General features: G+C 50.4%; 1 protein-coding gene and 1 long non-coding RNA gene across 8 annotated transcripts in view; both read left to right on the top strand.

Moving 5' to 3' along the window:
* Positions 1-14,754, top strand: part of Phf21b (PHD finger protein 21B) — a 70,754-nt gene extending 56,000 nt beyond the window's left edge. For 2 of the 7 annotated variants that reach the window (NM_001081166.2, NM_001356573.1), the window contains exons 6-13: positions 1,436-1,487; positions 2,731-2,807; positions 4,996-5,050; positions 6,212-6,234; positions 8,189-8,347; positions 8,701-8,776; positions 8,962-9,065; positions 12,681-14,754. In NM_001081166.2, coding sequence (NP_001074635.2) covers positions 1,436-1,487; positions 2,731-2,807; positions 4,996-5,050; positions 6,212-6,234; positions 8,189-8,347; positions 8,701-8,776; positions 8,962-9,065; positions 12,681-12,902 — 768 coding nt within the window. In that variant the 3' untranslated portion in view covers positions 12,903-14,754. The other 5 variants (XM_006521034.4, NR_030731.1, XR_003951399.1 and 2 more) reach the window with 5 other exon arrangements.
* Gm52202 lies at positions 9,073-12,412 on the top strand. Its single transcript, XR_003951583.1, has 2 exons — positions 9,073-9,401; positions 9,487-12,412. It is a non-coding gene; the product is annotated as a predicted gene, 52202 (long non-coding RNA).
* Positions 14,755-22,378: the final 7,624 nt, after the last annotated feature.

Below are 22,378 nucleotides of genomic sequence, written 5' to 3'. Positions count from 1 at the left end.
TTGACTCCCATGAAGCTCTAAGCCTGGTTCATGTCCCTCATCAAAGTCCTTACACTTCCAAGACATTCCAGAAAGCTAATAGAGCTGGGTGGGGCCTGTGTTTCTGGTCTTCCTTACCATGGCTCCCAGCTCAGTTTGACACCCAACATGGCAACTGTTTTCAGCCCTCTGTATCCTCGGGTTATTGTCCACGGACCCAGCCAACCTCCAGTCAAAAATATTAAAAGAGAGACGGAGGGAGAAAAGAGTCTAGAGAGCTCGAAAGGCAGTGCTTGGAGTTGCTGCATGCCAAGCACAGCATGACCCTGTCATTGAAGTGTGGCCGTGTCCTGCTGTGGTGCTGGCTTTATCAGAGATCCTCAGTCTCCCTCGGGCACTTCCTGTGACTCCTTCTGCATTGGATAGCCAGGCCACAGTGGTTACATTTGGACTGAATGTACACAGACATTACTCCTGTCATCATTCCCTAGTCAACAACACCGTAAAACAGTGATTTATACGTGGTTTCTGCCACATTAGGGAGTATAAGCCACATAGAGGTGGTTTGGCGCATGCCTTTAATCCCAGCACTTGGGAGGCAGAGGCAGACGGATCTCTGAGTTCAAGGCCAGCCTGGTCTACAGAGTGAGTTCCAGGACAGCCAGGGCTACACAGAGAAACCCTCTCTCAAAAAAAAAAAAAAAAAAAAAAAAAAAAAAGGTGGTTTAAAGAAGTCAAGAGGGCGTGTATAGGATTTATATGGATGCTGCTGTTTTGCATAATGGACTCAGCACGGATTCTGGCTTCCATTAGGGCCAGGATAGTGTGCACCTTGCCAGGCTCCATTTTCTATGTTGCTGTTGCTCCTCCTTCCTGTCTTGTTTACTCAAGCGTCTGTGTGCTGAACACACACACTGCAGAGCCCACTCCAAGGTCAGAACAGTTCAGCAAGTGGTACCCAGCTGTCTATCTGTGTGTCCTGTGCTTGAGGCCAGAGCCTCCTGAAGGCTGAGCTCACCTAGCTCATTCCTCATCATAGAAGGGGGAGGGGCTCATGAGGCTGTGCACTGCTCCTCCCAACCCATATGGTGGCCGCCAAGAGTCCAACCTCTGTCTCTAAGAAGCCACTATAGGCAGGGTTGGCTGTGCTCCTCCGCTTCCATTCCTGCCGTCTTGCCAGCTTCATGCTGTTGGTTTTTTAAAGTATATTCGAGGATTGTGTTTGTCCAGTCCCATCCCAGGCCCCTCATTACTCCCAGGAGCCCCCTATATTGACCTTGGACAGTCTCTGGGTATTGGAGTTCTCCAGGATTCCCAGGGACAACATGAGTGTCTGGAGCAGTGGCTTCATGATTGGGCACTCCCAGGGTATAAGCCTCCGGCTCAGACTAGTTCATGGCTGACCAGGATGAGGGTCAACAGCTGTGTTAACTTAGCCTATCTCTTTTCTTCTCAGAAAATCGCCTTCATGGTAGCTCTAGGCCTGGTCACAACGGAACACCTAGAAGGTAAGGATGGGGAGAGTTTGGTGGGTAGGGCTTTGTGGGGCCCCAAACAGAAGCAGCAGTCTTTGGGGTGCCTCGGGTCATGGTTGTGCCCTATCCAGATGTGAGGTTCCTAGGAACCAAGCCCCAGGTAATAGGGGCACAGTCATTCAAGACAAGGCAGAGAAATGTTCTGTTTTCTGATCCCACGACTGTACATTGCACTGTCACGTTCCTGTAGAGGGACCTGTCCCCATCCTAGAGGCCGCACAGTAAGGTAGCAGAGGTCATTGTTTAATCTTGCCATTCACTAATCCATGAGAGCTGATGTTTCTTTACTTCCTTGGTGTTTGGTCCACTCAGTGCATTTTCTCATCTCTGCTGTAAGGGAAGCCATATTCTTATGCTTGTTGGGTTGTTGGGAGAGTAAGGGAATAGTGATTTTCCTAATATGCAGTTGGCCCTTGCTTTGAAAACCTCTCTCCATGATCTGGGATCCCACAGTACTTATTTGGACCCCGTGGTACCACACGGGAAGAACACAGAGTGACCCTGGCAATGGTCAGAAGGAAGCTGACAGAAGTAAGGAATGGGCTCCCCAGCCACCTCCATGGGCGAGTCAGAACGAGTTGCAATGGGCAAAAAAGAGGAGAGGGGAAGGAGGTGGGATGGTGTGCACAGGCTCAGCACAAAGCAATGCCTGACTCAGCAGAACCAACACCTCACTAGCCTGCCGCCACCCCGGGGACCTGAGACATAGAGTGAGGCTTGTCTGAGTCATTCTACCACTGCAATGAAGAGACATCGTGACCAAGGCAACCCTTTTTATTGGGGCTGGCTCACGGTTTCAGAGAGATCAGTCTGTTATCATCATGGTAGGGAGCATGGCGGCAGGCAGACATGGTGCTAGAGAAGTAGCTGAGAGCTACATCCTGATCTGCAAGCAGAGAGAAAAAGAGCCAGGCCTGGCATGGGCTTTTAAAACCTCAAACGCACTCAGGGTGACATGCTTCCTCCAACAAGGCCACACCCCCCTAATCCTTCTAATCCTTTCTAATAGTTCTGCTTCCTGGTGACCAAGCATTCAAATATATGATCCATCCTATGGAGGTCATATCACAGGGCCTTGTGCTGAGGAGTGTGTCCCTGTCTCCTCATCCCTGTCCTGACACTCATCCTAAAGCCACCAGAACCATGCTATAAGCAGTTCCTAGAGGCTCTGACCTGCTGGGCAAGGAGCCTGTGACTGCTGTGTCTGTCTTTCCAGAGATCCAGAGCAAGCGGCAGGAGCGGAAGCGGAGGAGCACAGCCAACCCTGCCTATAGCGGCTTCTTGGAGACCGAGGTGGGACTCTTGGCGGCCACAACATGGGTTGGGAGGAGCAGTGCACAGCCTCATGAGCCCCTCCCCCCTTTTATGATGAATAATTGATGGACCCAGAAGAGTCCCTGGACACTGCACCCTATCCCACCCCCAACTCTCTCTTCCTGCCTTCTTGCCCGTCCTTTCTAGCCAGGGGATGCCATTGAAACAAGATGGTGAACTCTCACTGAGTGTACATACCTGTAACACAGTAGTCAGGGAACTGAGACAGGAGTTTGAGTTCCAGGTGAGCCTGGGTTATATAGTGAGACCCTGTCCCAAGCCATAAGCTGTTGGAGTCCTTTCTGAGGCCGCTGTGAGTATCAAACACACCTGCTGGCCACAGGTAGAACTGGGTTTCTCATAAGAATATTGTGAAGGCTCAGGAACCCAGGCTGCCCACGGATACTTCTCAGAGCCCACTGTGGCTTGCCCATCACCTGGAAGGCTTGTGTGGTGTTTCTCAGCTCTGACAGACTGTAACATCTCAGGCCTGTGCTCTCTCAGCCCCTGGGGGCAGCTGGAGGGCAGCAAGCAGAGACCCAATCCTGGGTCCTCTGGAAGACTGGCAAGTCCTCCTAACTGCTGAGTTGTCTCTCCAGGCCTATTTCCCTTCTCTAGGATGTGGGTCCTAAATCATTGTCTAATGAACTTGAATTTAGCAGGAAAGAGCACTCTGACAAGGAGCAATGTTCAGAACTCCAGTTCTGCAGTGCCCTGTTCAGGGAGTAAAGTGGCTCTCTAAGCTCTGTCCACCGTCTGCCCCTTGCTCTGTCTAGCCCTCCCTGTTCCTAGAAGATGCACATATTTGCACACATCCTGTTCTCTTCTCCTGGGTCTAGTGATCAATCCCTGACCCTATGCACAGGAACCTTTCACATGACTATCAATGGCAGAGGGTGTAGCTCAGTTGGTGGAGTGCTTGCCTGGTATCCAGGAAGTCCTGAGTTCAAGCCCGAGCACTACATAAACCATGCATAATGGCATATGCCTGTAAGCCCAGCATTTGGGAGGTGGGAGAATCAGTTGTTCAGGGTCATCCTTGGTTACACAGAGAGTTCAAGGCTAGCCTGGGCTACATGCAACTCTGACTTATAAATAAATGAAGGAAGAACTTCACATTGTCTTTAGCCTCCAACCAAGAACATGTATTCTGTCACCAGGGCTTCAGTCCTGTGGTTATATTAAGAAACTGTCTCCAGGGCTGGAGAGGTGGCTCAGAGGTTAAGAGCACTGACTGCTCTTTCAGAGAAACCGAGTTCAATTCCCAGTAACCACATGGTGGCTCACAACCATCTGAAATGGGATCTGATGCCCTCTTCTGGTGTGTCTGAAGACAGCTATAGTGTACTCATATATATAAAATAAAGAAATAAAATCTTTAAAAATAAAAAAGAAGAGAAAGGAAGGAAGGAAGGAAGGAAGGAAGGAAGGAAGGAAGGAAGGAAGGAAAAAAGAAAAGAAAATGGTCTCCAGTACCCTGTGCATAGAACCTACTCAGTGAGCTCTGTATCTGCAGCCAGAGCCAAGGAATCTCCTTAGCCACTCAGCCCAAAACCCTGTGACCCTTGAGCCTTAGACAAGCATGCAAGCCAAGAGCAGCCCTTTGCAGATCCCTTCCTTGCTCTTGAATGCAACTTGGCTCCATTGAGAGAGAAAGCTTCAAAGCTGATTCTAGAACAATCTTTCTGCAGTAGCCAGAACCACTTGGGGATGTGGCCTGTGAGGTCACTAAAACTGAGGCTTCTGCTCTCCTGGGGCTTAGGGAAGCCTCTGCAGCTGCGAGGCTTGGGCCCCATGGCTGGATGTGAAATTTGAGGGGTCCAGTTTATGTCTCCATTTCCCTACTTGACTGTAGAACCAGAGAAAGATCAGAGGGCTGGTGGGAGGGCAGAGCTGGCTTTGTCCATAACCTAGCCTGCTTGGGGACTTTCCTGCCCAAGACAACTTGGGATTGGGAGTTCCTGGGCCTCAGCGGAACCTCGCCTTTGTAAACTTCCTCTCTGCCCCTGGTCCTTGGTTTCTGCCCTCCACCCCACCCCTGTGTCTTCTGCACAGAGTGTCTGCCCAGTCTTTGGGGCCTGATGTCCTAGGAGGGGCCTGGGCAGGGTGTTGTAGTCAAGTAAGAGTTACATATGTGTGAATCTTTGGTTCCGCTTTGTCCTTACAGAGGAAGCGGCTGGCCTCCAGTTATCTCCACAACCCCTTGTTCCTCACAGCACGAGGTAAGTGCCAGCCAGAGCTGAGGCTTCCATAGACCCTAACTGCTCCCTAAACCTGGGCTCTCCTCTCTTCTCCAGGAGCTTCGTGTAGCCTCTGCTCTCAGGGAGCCTGGCAAGGGAGGAGAGCTACTGGGGAGGGACTCCATCCCATCAGATACAGAAATGGCACTAGGAACATACTGCCTACTAGAGTCATGTAGGTTCCTGCTGTGCACCCATGTCCAGATCTGAGAACCAGGCCAAAGGCCACTGTGGTAGGGCCATCCACCAAAGGGCTGAGCTGGCAGGGCAAGAGGAGGGGTGTAGAGGATGTCCCTGCTTCCCAACCTTGCCTTCCCTCCTATACTGGCTCTGGGCAGTTGGACAACATCAGCTAGTCTAGAAGTACTGAGTGCTAAGCCCAGCTTTGATAGGCAGGGATATACATCCCTGCTTTCAGTAGGGCTCTTTCTCCTGTGCCAATCGTCCTCCATGGCCGGGAGCCTCTATCCCCCCATCATCATGGTACTCAGAAAGCAGAGGCAAGAAGATTGCAGTCAGTTTCAGGCCAGCCTGAAACCACAGAAAGACTTTGTCTCAGAAGAAAAGAAGCAACTATCAATGATTTTTGGAGGCAGGAAATGGCTGCCTGCTTCTTGGGATTGTATGTAGCTTTCGGCATTAGTTGTTCCCTAGCTCTTGGACTGTTGATCTGTACAATGGGCATGACTGCTCTAAATTGGTGACAGTTCCTCCCCCAGGAACAGCATCACTGAAGATGGTTTGACTAGGAGCCTGGAAGAAAAACCATTTGTGGTTCTTTCTGTGTGTAGTTTGAGTTCACAGCCTGAAATGCAAAGAGTCCACAGCTGAAAGGAGCTGCAAGCAGGTGACTCCGAGGGGTCCTCTGAATTCTAGTTTTGTCTCTGAGGTACCTCACTGAGCCACCCATGATCCTTGTGGCTTCAGATGCCTGTTCCCAGGTAGGTCCTGACCAGGACCAAGGCAGAGACTCTTCCCCCATCACATGGTGGTTCTGAGAACTCAGGTGTCACTGGGCCTTCTGATACTCCCATCATGCTCTAGGGCAAGGACTCTGCCACACTAAGCCTGAGGGACCCCAGCCATCACCCATGCTCCTCTCACCCCCACTAACATCTTCTCCACCCTTCCTCCCTGTGCTAGCCAATGAGGACCCCTGCTGGAAGGTACGTGACCGCCTCCCCTCCCCCATCTTCACACAAAGTGTGTGGGACATCTGTCATTGCTTTAGGCTTCCCTTGGTACTCAGAGCTTGCACAGCGACAAGCCTGCATGCCAGGCTGAACCCTGCATTGCTGCAGAGAACTGCCTCGTACCTGGTCCCGAGGATGCTGGGGCTCTAAAGCCTGGACCTGAGGATGCTGGGGCTCTAAAGCCTGGTCCTGAGGATGCTGGGGCTCTAAAGCCTGGACCTGAGGATGCTGGGGCTCTAAAGCCTGGTCCTGAGGATGCTGGGGCTCTAAAGCCTGGTCCTGAGGATGCTGGGGCTCTAAAGCCTGGTCCTGAGGATGCTGGGGCTCTAAAGCCTGGTCCCGAGGATGCTGGGGCTCTAAAGCCTGGACCTGAGGATGCTGGGGCTCTAAAGCCTGGACCTGAGGATGCTGGGGCTCTAAAGCCTGGTCTTGAGGATGCTGGGGCTCTAAAGCCTGGTCCTGAGGGTGTTCACACTGCACCACCTGTTCTTCACCCTGTGTGACCCAGGACAGAGCTGGCCATCTTTGGTTCTCTGTTGCCCATCCCATGGGCTGGCTCCCAGGGTTTCACCCTATAGGGCTCACACCCACAAAGCCCACATCCCTGTTCCCTGAAGCAGAAGCTGGTCAGGACCTGGATTCTGTGCATAGCCTCTCTCACCTATTTCTTTTCATTTACTTTATTTATGCCGTGTGTGCTTGAGTGCATGTGTGTCTGTGTGCAGGCACCTGTGCACCCTCATGCAAGCGTAAAGGTCAGAGGACAACTTGTGAGGCTCGGGTCTCTCCTCTCATTGTACAAGGCATAGGGATTGAACTCAGCCTAGGCACCAGGTGCCTCTGTGCCCTGAACTATCTCAACAGCCCTTTCCTGATGTCCAAGCTAATTCCAGATGAACCTCAGCCCACATGCTCACATGCCCAGGGGACTGCTTGCAGCCTGCTTCGGATGGCCACGTTGCTTTCCAAGGTCATCCCAAAGTGGTAAACACAGGTAGCCCTGGGCCTGGCAATTTCTTGAAACTACCAGTATCCAGACTAACCAGACGAGGGACACGGGTGATGGAAGATTCTCCCTTTTCCAAGAGTCCATAGTCCTGGAGGACCTTGGCTTTGAAGCAGGATGTGGGGATTGTGGTCCTGGCTCCACCTGCCATTCTCACTCCCTGTGTGGCCCTGGGCAAATTTTTCACCCTTCCTGAATCTTTGCACTAGATAGGAGATGTAGATGGGCCTACCTTTGGGGACACCTCTGGTGTCAAGACACTTATGATAAAGGCTGTCCCTTCCCATCTCTTTGGTGCTGGAGTTGGAAACTGTTGGTAGTCTTGCAGTGACAAGGACCCTTGTGGGTGTCTGGACAGGTGTTATAGGTCATCAACAGAGCTCTTCTTGGTGCAGCCTGCTGATGGGCTGGGGAACACAGTCCCTAAGCTTGTGCTGAGGCCTCTAGGAGGGACAGAAAGGGCCTTATCCCTTACCACACTGCTGGGTACACGATTCAGTGGGGTCCACTTGGTGTGCTCTGTCCTGTTCTATCCATTGTCCAAGGGACAGCTGTCCTTATCCCCCATCGTGGGTGTGGAAGCAGGTGTGTCTCTCCGGAGTGACTGGGTCCCTGCTAGATGGGTATGCAATAGAGGATAAGCTAAAGGGGCAGCTTGCGTCTAGCCACACCCCCTCCCTGAGGGAGTGTAGTGTGAAAATGTGTTACTGCTATGCCCTACTCTGTGGGAGGAGCCTCTCCTGTGCTCAGTGCCCAGTCAGGGTGTGTAGGAGTGCCCTGGAACCCTACCTGTCAGGGCACACACCTTGCTCGTTCCCAGCATGCCTTTACAGTGTCACCCTGAGGAGGAGTCTCTCCTTCCTGCTCCCTCAAGCAGCCTGGACCTGGCTCAACCACTTGGCACCCTCCCTTCTCTTGCAGGGTGAAATCACCCATGATGAATTCTGTGCTGCCTGCAAGCGAGGAGCCAGCCTGCAACCCTGCGGCACCTGTTCAGGGGCCTACCACCTCAGCTGCCTGGACCCGCCCCTTAAGACGCCACCCAAGGGCCTGTGGGTCTGCCCCAAGTGCCAGCGGAAGGTGTGGGCAGAAGGGCTCACACCTCTGCCCTGCACATTTGAGACAGTGTTCTGGGTGATGCCCGCATGGGTGGAGCAGGGAGCGTGTAAGGGAGTAACAAGGGTCTTGGGCACCTATCCCTGGTTTCTGCAAAGGAGAGAGACCCAAAAGGCAGTGTCGCACTGAACAGTGCTGGTGAACCAGACTGATTGATAATGGCTACTGTCCCCTGGTCACAGTTGGGAATCTGTGGCTTCCCTGCGGAAACTCTGTGGGAATCTGGGAACACACCTTCCTGGGGATACATAGCTGGGATACATTCTCAGAAAGTTCTACAGTCTGTGTACTTTCTTATCACCCCATCTGCCCCACAGGCCTTAAAGAAAGATGAGGGTGTGCCCTGGACTGGGATGCTGGCCATTGTACATTCCTATGTCACCCACAAGACAGGTAAGTTGTCCCTGGGAGTGGGATAGCACCCCTGCATTCATATGGGACCTTGGGGTTCTGGGTGGGCCCAGGTTCTTCTGAGCCAGGGCACTGATAAAGAAAGGTGGCGGAGACCAGTCCCTAGCAGAACGTTTCCAGCCCAGCTGCTCAGCTGCCACTCGGCGGGTCTGGCTTCTCTCTCCCAGTGAAAGAAGAGGAGAAGCAGAAATTGTTGCAGCGTGGCAGTGAACTGCAGTCTGAGCACCAGCAGCTAGAGGAGCGGGACCGGCAGCTGGCCTCAGCTGTGAAGGTGAGCACAGGTGTGGGGGCATGGCCTCAGCTGTGAAGGTGAGCACAGGTGTGGAGGGATGGCCTCAGCTGTGAAGGTGAGCACAGGTGTGGAGGAATGGCCTCAGCTGTGAAGGTGAGCACAGGTGTGGGGCATGGCCTCAGCTGTGAAGGTGACACAGGTGTGGAGGGATGGCCTCAGCTGTGAAGGTGAGCACAGGTGTGGGGCAGGGGTGGCCTCAGCTGTGAAGGTGAGCACAGGTGTGTGTGTGTGTGTGTGTGTGTGGATGGCCTCAGCTGTGAAGGTGAGCACAGGTGTGGGGCAGGGGTGGCCTCAGCTGTGAAAGTGAGCACAGGTGTTGGGGAGGGGAGGCCTCAGTTGTGAAGGTGAGCACAGGTGTGTGTGTGGGGGGGGGTGGCCTAAGCTGTGAAGGTGAGCACAGGTGTGTGTGTGTGTGTGTGTGGTGGCCTCAGCTGGGAAAGTAAGCACAGGTGTGAGGGCATGGCCTTAGCTGTGAAGGTAAGCACAGGTTGGGGTGGGGTGGGGGGAGGGATGCCTCATTATCCTTTCACTGAACACAGTCTGACCAGTACCCATAGGTTCAGGGTGCAGCTCTGATGTGGTCCATGAATACTTATCAAGCGGCCTCTACGTGACCTTGGCAAGGCCCTGCCTTTCTGAACCTCAGCTTCCTCCTCTATAAAGAGAACATAGTCCTCTATAGATTGATGATAGACAATGATGAAGATGATGGTGGGTGGTGGTAACGGTAATGATGGTAGTGGTGGTGATAGTGGTGATGGTGGGCAGTGATGGTGATGATGGTGGTGGTGATAATGTTGATGGTCATGATGATGGTGGTGGAGACAGTAAGGCAGATAGTGCTGACAGTAGCATTGATAGAAGTCCTAACAGCAGTTGGGAGAAGCTGTTTTTCTGTTTTATTATGTTTTATTTATTTCAATGGGGCTGGGGATTGAGCTTAGAGTCGCATGCATGTTGGACAAACACTTTATATCCCAGCACAGAGGGAGAGGGAGGGGGCTAGAGGTGTGAACGCACCTGCAGGCACACATACTTGTGTGCACACAGGTTCAGGCCAGAGGAAGCTGCCTTCCTCTGTTGCACTTTAGAGGGTTTACCACTAAACTTGACATCTGCTCAACATCTGGCTTGGCTGTTGAGCTTTTGAATTTCCAGGATCCACCTGTTTCTGACTCCCAACATTGAGGTTACAGTCATACATGGTCATACTTGGCCTTTATGTGGCTGCTGAAGATGCCAGCTCAGTGCCTTTTTAGCCTGTGAAGATTCTCTATAGCAGCCGTTCTCAACCTTCCTAATGCTGGGACCCTTTAATACAGTTCCTTGTGTCGTGGTGACCCCCAACCATAAAATTACTTTATTGCTACTTCATAACTGTAATGTTGCCACTGATATGAACTGTAACGTGAATATCCGATATTTCTCATGGTCTTAGGTTGACCCCTGTGAAAGGGTCATTCAACCCCAAAGCATGACAACCCACAGGTTGCGAACCACTGTTCTAGAGGAAAAGAACAGATAGGAAGAATCTCCCGATAGATAGATAGATAGATAGATAGATAGATAGATAAGGAATTTATTAGAGTGGCTTACATGCTGTGGTCCAGCTAGTCCAACAATGGCTGTCTACCCATGGAAAGTCCAAGAATCTAGTACTTGTTCAGGCCACAAGGTTGGATGTCTCAGCTGGTCGTCAGTATATGCCAGAATCCCGAAGAAGTAGATTCTCATGCCAGTGAAGGAATGGACTTGTTAGTGAGAACAAGCAGGCAAAGAGAGTAAGCTTCCTTCTATGTCCTTTTTATAGGTAGGCTGCCAGCAGAAGGTGTGGCCCAGGTTAAAGTTGTATCTTTCTACTTTAAATTATTTAATTAAAACAAAAACAAGAAAACTCCTCACAGGTGTACCCAACCACTTGGGTTTTAGCCAATTCCAGATGTTGTGAAGTAGACAACCAAGAATAGCCATCACAAGTCCACCCCTTGTCAATTTGACACAGAGTCATAGCTCCTTATGGTCATGCTTAATTTCCAAATGAAACCAAGAACTAGAGTATTATACTAGAACGTACAATTGCAAATTCATTATATATTTAACCATATCATAATTATGCCTAACATGATATCACTATCCTTCATACAACCACAAACACATTATAAATTTAGAATTGGTGGCAAAGTCCATTCAGGGACATTCTTTTAGTAGCTCAGCTTACATATGATAAGCACTGATATTCTCATAGTTGATGCTGCACTGCATGATAAGGAAATCAAAGAAAGAAAACACAAGTATCTGTGCATATGCATTCCTCTTGTTGGTGTTGGTTGCTTTGTTTGAAACAGGGTTTCTCTATATAGCCTTGGCTGTTCTTAAACTCACTCTGTAGACCAGGCTGGCCTCAAACTCAAAAGTCTGCCTGTCTCTGCCTCCCAAGTACTGGGATTAAAGGTGTGTGCCACCACCACCCAGCCTTACAAATGTATTCTTATCAAAATATGCCAGAAACACTCATATAAATTATAATCCTCATTTCTGTAGCTAGTCACATGACCTTAGCTAGTATTTATAACTACCTTCCTCTACAACCCTTCTGTATTTCCTTCACCCTCTGCAAGCACCTCAGCAGGTCTTGGCTCTTTTCCTGGAGGACTGACCCATACCTTCATTCCTAGTGGGTCTGTGTCCTTTGCTTGGATTAGGCTGTTGTAGTTTCCCATGGACTTTAGTCACAGGACATGGTAGTACTAAGAGATGCTCTAAAGGATCTCTGGCACTCCAGACATGATCCTTCTTACCTCCATTGTGGAGAGGCAACCCAACTTTCCCTTGGTGATCTGGATCAATCACCCTCCTGACCCTGTTATTTCCTTTCTTAGCCTGTTGGCTTGTGGGCAACAGAAGCTCAAAGGGGCTGGGAATGGGGGTGGGGGTGGGGCAGTTCAAGCTTCCAGTTCAATGGAATGCTAGTTGTGGCTCCTCACTGGAGTGCTCTCCACTCTAGAGCCAATTTCTAGGCCAGCAGAAGGTGTGGCCTAGATTAAAGGTGGATCTTCCCACCTCAGAAGATCTGGACTAAAAGTGTGTCATTCCTCAAAGTTCAGGATTAGAAGTGGGTCTTCCCACTTCAGTTCAATATAGATGTAGTCAAGTTGACCACCAAGCATAGCCAAAACATGCCCTGAAAGAGTCCCTGATTACTCGTATCCTAGTTTGAAGGGTGCCCCAAAGGAAGTCAGTATTTCACTGCCACCCTTTGACCTAGTGTCACCGTCATCCGACTTAGGCCTCAGTCCCACTGCAGTGCCATCTCTGTGTGACACACAGAGAAGCTAGAGAGAAGGCAGAAGAGGAGAGCAGGCTGGCAAGCCTGTGGGCTTTCGTGGCTGCTGCCGACCAAGCTCTACGGGGACAGTCATCCCTGCCACTCCAATCATGTATTTTTTTGTGAGGTCTTTGGCCTGTTTCAGGTTCTGCTGGGGTTGGGGGTCAGGGGAAGGCTTTGTGAGAGGAGGTGGGCTCATCAAGGTGGCTGGTCCAGGATGCTGTAGAACTCAATGCTGACACCGCCTCCAACACTTCTGCCCTCGACAGAAATGCTTGGAGCTGAAGACAAGCCTCCTGGCCCGCCAACGGGGCACACAGTCATCGCTGGACCGCATCCGGGCCCTCCTCAGACTGATCCAGGGTGAGCAGATGCTTCAGGTCGCTATGGCAACCACCAGCCCCACCCCACTTCTGGCCGGGCCCTGGACCAAGCCTTCCACCACCACCACCATGCGCACTACCCTCCAGCACCCCCAGAATCACAACTGACCCCAGGGACCTGTCTAACACTCATGGAAAGTTACTGGGACCTTGCTCTCAAGACCTGGAGGATCTGTCGGCCTTAATTCATAAACTCTATGAATTTTAGACAAAAATAAAACTAGAGAGTGATGAGAGAAAGGAGGAGTGAGATGAGTGTCCTAGAGCCAGAACCAGCCTGAGGTGGACCCCTCCACCAGTTGCAGGGTACACCCGGAGGCCAGGTGAAGGTGTCTCAGATCCAGGCACACTAGGCCCACGAGGCTGCCAGACCTCCCTGGCCTTTGGGTTTCATGACCAGCTCTCTCCTTGCGTTGTCCCCCTCAAGACAGGAAGACTTTAGACTTTGGAGAGTGAGGCAGACTGGGCCACACACCGCTTGTGAGGACTCAAGCTGACAACAGGTAGCTGGTTAGTGGGGGTGGGCGGGGTGGGCCTCTGGTGCAAGAGAGGGTAGTTAACCTAGGTGGTTCTCCAGTGGCCCTGGGGCTTCCTGTGCCCCGCTGGCCCCTAATCCATCAGTATTACCATGTTGAAAATCAGTCATTTAACTGGACAAGTGACAGGCCAGCTTCTCTTGGGGTCACCCACTGCTGCATGGGCTGCCTGGCCTGGCCTGGCCTCTGCCTCTCCTTTTCCCAGCTCACGCTCTTGTTGCTGCCCACCCACCTCTTCCTATTGCCAATCCCTGGAATTTTCCTCATGGAGTTCAGGGCTAAAGGGAGCAGTCACCCAGCAGGGGAGGCACCTGGCAGGTTTCAACTCAAAACCGGAAACCTTTCGAGCACTCTCCTTTGCAGGAGCCGCCAAGCATCCTGCCCACTTCATGCCAGTTAAAGACACTATGCCAAAAAGAGCTTCACACTTTTTGTATAGCGTTTTGTTTTTGTTGTATGATCCGTAATGTGAACTGTGCCCCTGCCTGCCTTCCTCTGCATCTGATGGTCTCTGCTCCGATACAGGAACTGGTAACCTCGCCTGAGAGGGACCAGATGGAGCACCCAAGAAGGGACTTAGAGATCCAGGGAGAAGGCAGAGAGAGTGGTGCACTTGGGGCCCTGGCCTTGGGAGACTCCAGAGCCCTCAACGCTCTCCTCAAAGCGATCTCCATATTTGCAGGGAGTGTAGGCTCCTAGGCACCCTGGGGGCTCCTGCACCTCTGTGAGCCATGTAGCCCACTTCCGCAAGCCTCACCCTGTCCCGAGGGACACAGCACAACCCATATGTGACCAGGAGCCACAGGGCTCCCCCCACCCCCGAGCATATCACACGGTGCCGAATTGCAGTGAGCACGCACGCGTGCATGCGCCAGGGCCACAGACGCACACCTGTGCACACAGACACAGGTGCAGAGCGGGAAGGCTGACTGGGATCCCGCCACCAGCTGTTTTCCCTCTTGTCATTTCTCACGACTCCGGGAGAAACTGTGCTGTAGGATACAAATCTATTTTAATACACATTACACTGGGTTGAACAAGATTTTTTATATTCTTTTATTGATGAACAACGTGGGCCCTGCGAGGCACACGCCTTTATATATTGGTTACGCGGTGCCGATTATGCGTTACCGCACGGCTGGCGACGTAACTGTCTTCAGGTTCTTTTGTTGGTTTGATTTTTCTTCCTGGATGGATTGAGTTCGATTTTGCAAGAAACGTGGGAGGATGTTGGAAGGTTGGACCCGGGAGGGGGAGCTGCTGACGCGTCTCGAGACTTAGTTTTGATTTTTTTTTTCTTTTCTTTTCTTTTTTGGGACCAAGGGGGACCGTCCAGTGGATAGTGGCTAGAGAAAGTGTTTGTCTTAAATATTCCAGTGTAGTTTTCCTTCTGTATGATGCATTAAATCCAATTTCAAAGCTCGGTGGTCCTGTGTCCTTGCTTTCGGTGTGAGGCTCTAGGGAACCCTGGGACAACTGGGTGGGCTTAAAAATGGCTGAAAGCCAGGGTCACATGACCTTGAAAGTGACCACGCCAAAGGAAAGTGGGAGCTCTTGGTGTCCACCCCAGTCCTGGGGGGTAGCAGACTCAGGTTATAAAAAGCACCAAATCTTGGCTGGTTCCCGTGTGGAGGGCCGGGCACACTCACGCTTCTCACCCGCTCTTCAGGTTCTCCGCCTCGCCTACTGGGCACAGAGCGCACCACACCACCGCCATTATACCTGAAGCTAGGATGGGAGAAGGGCCTGTTAAATGCTACCTGTGGCGCTGAGGACGGAAACACGCATGCGTCCATGCACCGACAGGCTGGACAGCCCACCACGCATGCTCACTGCAGCCAGGGCCTAGTGCAATTGTTCAGGGGCACATTATGGTTTTAGAAGCTCTACACTTCGGATCTGCCTGCACCATCTACACGCTCCCTAGCCTTCTGTCTGCTGAACAATCTTCACAGCCTCCTTTCCAGTCCCTAGATCTTTTCTGTTCTCTTCCCCGCCTCCACCCTCTGTCCCATAGCTCCTCTGGGACAGTCTAAATAGTCTTAGTAACTTTTAGGCAGATCCAGTAGGTGCCCTGCTCCTGCGGCCCACGTGACTTAACAATGACGCCTCACTATTGAAACAGCTCACATGACCCCTCGGGAATGACTGTCCCATGTCCACTTTAGGCTATTCCCTCCTACCTAACCTCCGTATTCTGGAGACCTTTCAGTCTACACCAGCCTCTGCTCTCTCCAGTGCTCCTTGGACAGCTGTCCCTTCAGTTCTTGTATCTACACTGGTAGCTATCCCAGACTGACATCATGGAGGACATCTCAGATACGGCACAGTCTGGTACTCCCGGGTCTCTGTCACTTGGCCCTCCATCCCCTTTCTTGTTACCTAGATTTGGATCATTGCTGCCACCATCCACCTGCTCCTTCCTGTTCAAGTGCTAGTGACAGGTGTGGGTGGGGCACCTGCCAACAGGTCTGCTCCAGGTGTGCTCAGCTAAAGTTAAGTCTTTATCTCACCCATCTTCCTTGTGGCATCCAGGGCCCCACGGCCCTCCATCCCTGCTCTCTTTTGGGTCCTTGTCTGCTGCTTTCTGCCATCTCCATCTCCTGCTCTGTGTCAGTTCACAAAGCAAGCTCCTACCTCAGGGCTTTTGCACATACAGGGCCTCTGCTCCGTGGGCTCTTGCTCACTGCCTTCTCAGGTTGCTGCAAGACTTAACCTTCCCCGTTGTCACTGCTGCTGGACCACAGCTCTCCCAGCTCCCATGGCCCCTCCCACCCCTGCCTATTCCTTCCTGCTGGTTGTTGAGACTTCACAATCCATTCTGCACTTTCTCTAGCAGGAAGATGAAAGTTTATCAGTGTGTTAGGCAAAATGTTTGAAGGAAAACAGCCTGAAGGGGGAAAGATTTGGTTTTGACTCAACTGTTCGAAGGTTTCAATCTATCATGGTGGATGACCTGAGCAGTACACAGCAGAGTGGCCAGGAGGGAGAGATACAGGGAAAAGAATACATGGGATTGGGGGAGATATATTTGTGTATTTGTGTGCTAACTAGTTCTCTGTCTGTGTGTGTGTGTGTGTGTGTGTGTGTGTGTGAAGAGATTCAGTTTCCCCTGAAACTGGAGTCACAGGCAGTTGTGAGCCCCTATGTGGGTGCTGGGAACCAAACCCAGGTCTTCTGCGAGAGCAGTAATCATTGTTGACCTCTGAGCCATATCCCCATCCACGACCTTTTCATTCCCCCAGCCTGCAGCTTGGCACTACTTACTCTCACGGTTAAATGGCTCTGCCCACACCTTCACAGACATACTCTGAGTGAGCTCTACAAAGTTCCAAGGTGCTTCTCAGCCTCACCAAGTTGACAATCAAGACTCCCCATCATAATCTGTTGCCAGACAAATGAGCCTGAGAACAAAGCTTGCCAAGGTTGCCAGTCTCCTGGCCAGGATGCCATGCTGAGCAGGCAGAGGGGGTGAGAGCTCCTTTGGGGGTGGGGCTGGAGGACTGGAAAAGAGATCCCATTTAGCACAAGCCTGAGCAGCCAAGGGGCTGGTTTAGCAGGGCTGTGACTATACCCTGTGTTCCACCTTCTGGACACGGGGCACCTCATGGCCTTTGTGTGACAGCCAGAGGTCACTGTCCCAACCTGCACAGACAGGTCCTGATCCAGTGCCTCACCCATCTGAGGCTGTAGTTAAGGACTGAGTGGCATCACTTCAAAGTGAGATGGGATAGGGAAGCAGTTTCCTGGGTGAAGCTCTTAGCCACAGGCAGAGAGTATCTTCGCTGCACAGAGCATCCGAGGTTTTGATTGCTTGGTTTTATTCTCTTTTTCTTTTTCTACTTTTCACAAGACAGGGTCTTCTATAGCCCAGGCTGACCTCCAACTCACTATGTAGTTAAGGATAGCCTTGTTCTTCTGATCCTCCTGCCTCTACCCCCTGAGAACTGGCTTTGCAGGTGTTTGCTAGCACATCTGGCTCACAGGTGCTGTGATCAAGCCCATGACTTTGTACATGCTGGGTAAGCACATTACCAATTGAACTATAGCCTCAGCCATCATGTGTGTTTTTAAAATATTTAGTGCTAAGCCCTTTAATCTGGTATTAGGGAGGCAGAAGGAGACGGAACTCTGTCAGTTCAAGGCCAGCCTGATCTACATAGCGGTTGCCAGATCAATATAATGGCACCCTGTCTCAAAAAAAAAATAAAAATAAAAATAAAGAGATATATATAGCCCAAATTCTGCCTGCATACCTTCCTCTGCCTTGGCTATCTGCAACTTATTGAGGGACCATCTCTGGCTAGCATCCCCTTTAGAGGCTGCAGCCAGGTCTTCTCCAGTAGGATCAGAAGCCCAGTTTGGTGGAGGAAGTTCTTCCAGGTTGTCCTGGTCTCGGAGACTCTCACAGCCTGATGGTGTCAATTCTACCTTGACGGGTTGGATTCTACCTTGACAGCTGCCTGTCCTCAGTTTTCCTTTTCAGATCTCTCTGTAGCCACGTTTTCCTGAGTGGCTTGCACTCTAAAAACTCACCAAATCTTCCTGCCCATTCGAACAGTCGTCTAACACACATTCCTCCTTAGACCCAAACACAAATGGCATCTGCAAGCTGCTTCTACCTCCCTCCTCCCTCTTCCTTCCTCCTTCCTTTTTTCCTTCTTTCCTTCCTTCTTTCCTTCCTTCCTTCCTTCTTTCCTTCCTTCCTTCCTTCCTTCCTCCCTGCCTGCCTGCCTGCCTACCTACCTATCTGTCTGTTTTGGATTTTGACACAAGAGTCTCACTATGTGGCTCTGGCAGGCCTGGAACTCACTCACTATAAGGACCGCTCACCTCTGCCTCCCAAGTGTTGGGATTAAAGGCGAGTGCCGCCATGCCTGTCAGCCACCCTTCTCATCTGTAGCTCACTTCTCTTGCCTCCTACAGTGGCGTCTAGTCCAGTGAGGATGGAAGAGGTGAGACTTGGCATCTTTTCTTAATGATAAAGTTTCAAGAACGTCACCGTAAGTATTAGGTTAGTCAGGGTTCTCTAGAAAAACAGCATGGGCAGAATGAATGCATATTTAAAATGGAGGTCATTACATTGGCTTACAGGGTACAGGCTGTCTCACATGGGACAGGGTGGGAACCCAGTAGCCCAGTCCATGAGGCTGGACACCTCAGGAGTCTCAACTTTGTGCCAAAGGCCTGGAGGATTCCACTGCTGTTCACTTGGCTTGGAAGGCTCAAGGAGATGGGTTCTGGCCTCAGTGGAGGACGGCAGCAGCTCTCACCAGCAAGAGGCCAAGGCAGGCAGACAAGAAACATACACTTTTCCCTTGGACATCCTTGTATCTGGTCCCTAACTACTGAAAGGTGCCACCCATTCAAGACAGGTCTTTCCACTTTGATTAATCCCTCATTGGCATACCCAGGGGCTTCTAGAATCTCTTTTCGTGATTCTAAATCACATTAAGTTGATAGTCAACAGCATGGTAGATAGGAATTCTGTTTGCTTTATGTTTATTTTGTGTGTGTGTGTGTGTGTGTGTGTGTGTGTGTGTGTGTGTGTGTGTGTGGTGTGTGTGTGTGTATGTGTGACACATGAGTTTAGGATACTTTTAGAGGCTGGAAGAGTGTGTCAGATCCCATGGCTGAAGTTATAGGTAGTTTAAGAGCTGCCCAGTGTAGGTGCTGGGAACCAAACTTTAGATTCAAGAGCCTCAGTTGCACGCCTTTAATCCCAGCACTTGGGAGGCAGAGGCAGGTGGATTTCTGAGTTTGAGACCAGCCTGGTCTACAGAATGAGTTTCAGGACGGGCAGGGCTACACAGAGAAGCCCTGTCTCAAAAAACCAAAAAGAAAAGAAAAAAAAGAAAAAGAAAAAAGAGCCTCAGTTGCCTTTAACTGCTGAGCCCTCTTACCGCCCCATAGGCTTTTTGTTTTAAAATCTCGATTGTTTTTAATTTTTTTCAAATGCATACACCATGCTTTTTAAATCATGTGAGTGTCCCCTGATTCTGCAGTGTGATTATTTATATTACTTTTCGAACACTAAGCCAAGTTTAAACTCTAGGAATAAGCCCTACTTGCTCACTGCACAGCGTCCCTTCCGTCGGCTCCATGTGACGCGCTGTTATTAGGTGCTCTGTACTGTGGGATGGTACATTTCTGCCAGTCTTCCTGACGCCTCGGACACTGTCATACTAAATAATTCAGAAACATGCCCCTTGCTTCCCCAAACAGTCTTTTTCTGTTAGAATGCACTAGTGAAGCCGTCTGGAGCAAGAGTTTCATTTTTGAGAAGATGTTTCCACCTAACATTTCAATATGTTTAACACACGGGCCTGTTGGGATAGTCTGTTCTGCTGTCGGTTCCAATACATTGAGTTGTTCAAGGAATTATCACTTAGACCGATTTTAGCGTAAAATTGTTGGTGACAGTTTGATGATCTTTTCTTCGCTCTCTGCTCACTCTAAAGCATTAAGTACTTTTTCTTTCTTAATTTGTGCTTCCTCCCATCCTGATCTGTCATCTATCGAGGGGTCCATAAATGCGCGTATTTATGTGAGGGAATGACTTTTGGATTTGTTTATAGTCTCTTGTCTGATATTGACTTATTGGTCTTGTTTGCTTTGGGTACTGTCAGTAGAACCCGGGACAAGCTAAGGGCTCTGCCAATGAGCTACACACTGGTCCAATTTCCTTTTTCTTTGTTTGAGACAAGGTCACATTATATGTAGCCCATGCTGACCCAGAACTTGCAATCCTCCAGCCCCGGCGTCCCAAGGGTTAACATTACCCATGAGTCACCACATCCGGCTTAGCCTGTCACTTCTTGATGTCTTGGTTATTGGTTGTCGATCTGGCACTAGCCTGACAGCTAGAACAGCGGTTCTCAACCTGTCGGTGGAGACCCCCTTGGGGTCTCCTAAGACCATCAGAAAACACAAGATATTTTTGCATTATGACTCAAAATTACAGTTATGAGTAGCAACAAAAATAATTTTGTGGTTGGGGGAGGGTCACCATAATGAGGCACTGTGTTAAAGGGTCAAAGCATTAGGAAGGTTGAGAAGCACTGAAAAAGGGAATCTCAGCTGAGAACATCCCTCCATCAGATTGCTTAAGGGCAAGTCTGTGGGGCATTTTCTTGATTGCTGATTGATGTAGAGAGCTCAGCTCTCTGTGGATGGTGCCACCCCTCTCCACCCACCCCCTACCTCCACCCCCCTGCAGATGCTCCTGGGTTGTATAAGAAAGCAAACTGAGCGAACTGTGAGCTGCAAGTCAGTGAGCAGTGTTATTCTCTGGTCTCTGCTTCGGCTCCTGCCTCCAGGGTCCTGCCTTTTGCCTCCCCTCAATGATCAACTGTGATTGAGCTGTGTAAGCCACGTAAGCCCTGTCTTCCACAAGTTGCTTTTGGTCACGGGGTTTATCAGTGTGGTAGAAGGCAAGCTAGGGACTCAGAGTGTTGGTTTGTGCCTTTAAACCTAACACTGGAAGGCGGGAGCAGGCAGGTCTTTGCATTCAAGTCATTCTGGTCAATATAGTGGACCAAGATTACATAGTAAGACTCTGTGTCAGAATAAGAGAGAAAGAGAAAAGGAGGGATGGAGGAGGACAGGAAGGAAAGAAGGAAGGAAGGGGGAAGGAGAGAAATGAAGGAAGGAAAGGAGGGAGGGAGGGAGGGAGGGGAGAGAGAGAGAGAGAGAGAGAGAGAAGGAGAAGAAGAAGAAGAAGAAGAAGAAGAAGAAGAAGAAGAAGAAGAAGAAGAAGAAGAAGAAGAAGAAGAAGAAGAAGAAGAAGAAGAAGAAGAAGAAGAAATGAAAGGGAAGGGAAGGGGAAAAAGGGGAAGGGGAAGGGGAACGGGAGGGGGAAGGGGAAGGGGAAGGAAAAACATACTTCTTAGTCCAAATTTCTGTTAACTTGTATCTCCCTCCCCTGACTCTTTGCTCTGGCACAGCCCTAGCCATTGCTTTTGGATCGGTTCTTTGTTTTTCTCCGACAAGCTTTTAGCTCTCCCTGGAGGCTGTGCTTTAACGCTTCATGAATGTTGATATGTTGTGACATTAGCGTGTCTTTAGCTGATTTTGAGTGTGAATTCAAGTTATTTTCTTGGGAGCTGGGGAGCTAGCTCAGTCAGCAAAATGCTTGCCATAGAAGCCAGAGGACCTAAGCTTGAGCCCTAGGACCCATGCCCAAAAAAAGGGAGGAAGAGGAGGGGGGAGGAGGAGGAGAAAAGGAAGGAGGGGGGGGAGGAGGAGAAAAAGAGGAAGGAGGGGGGGGAGGAGGAGGCATCATGGCACTTGCTTGTAACCCTAGTACTGAGGAGGCAAACAAACAGAACACTAGGGCTTGCTGATCAACCACTCCAGCCTAACTGGCCAGTGATAAACTCTGACCCTAGTAAAAGGTATGGCTAGAGAGATGGCTCAGCAGTGAAGAACACTTGCTGCCCTGACAAAGGACCCACATTCCGTTCCCAGCCTTCATGCCATATGGTTCCCACTTCATCTCCAGGTAACCCAACACCTTTCTTAGGCCTCCTTGGACACCCACACTCATATGCACACACCCTGGCACAGATGCACACACACACACACCAACAACACCACCACCAACAACAACAACAAAAATCTTTAAAAATATCAACAGAGCTAGGAGAGGCTCCCATTCTGACTTTGTCTTTAACTCACTGATTTAAAAAAAATTTTTTTTTCATATACTTGGCTTCTCCACCCCACCCCACCCCCAGCAGATGTCATTGATTTCCAGGATCAATTTTATTCCATTTATTCTTTGCTCCATTTTAACTCCCTCAATTTACCAGAGCTTGTCGTTGTCGTATGACTCAGACTCTGGTCTACACTGGCAGCTGCATCCCGTGCACTTAGGAAGAGCACACACGCCTTGTTATTTAGTATGATGTTCTGTAAATGTGGGTTAGGTCCGGGAGTTCAGCTTGTTTATGGATTCACACTTTGTGCACACACACACACACACACACACACACACCCTGCCACCTCTCTGTGCCTTTCTCCCTTCTTCAAGCCCTGAAGGCTGAC

Source organism: Mus musculus, chromosome 15 (genome assembly GCF_000001635.26).
Source record: "Mus musculus strain C57BL/6J chromosome 15, GRCm38.p6 C57BL/6J".
In the NCBI taxonomy this organism is placed as follows: Eukaryota; Metazoa; Chordata; class Mammalia; order Rodentia; family Muridae; genus Mus; species Mus musculus.
This window is presented reverse-complemented; position numbering and strand designations above follow the sequence as displayed.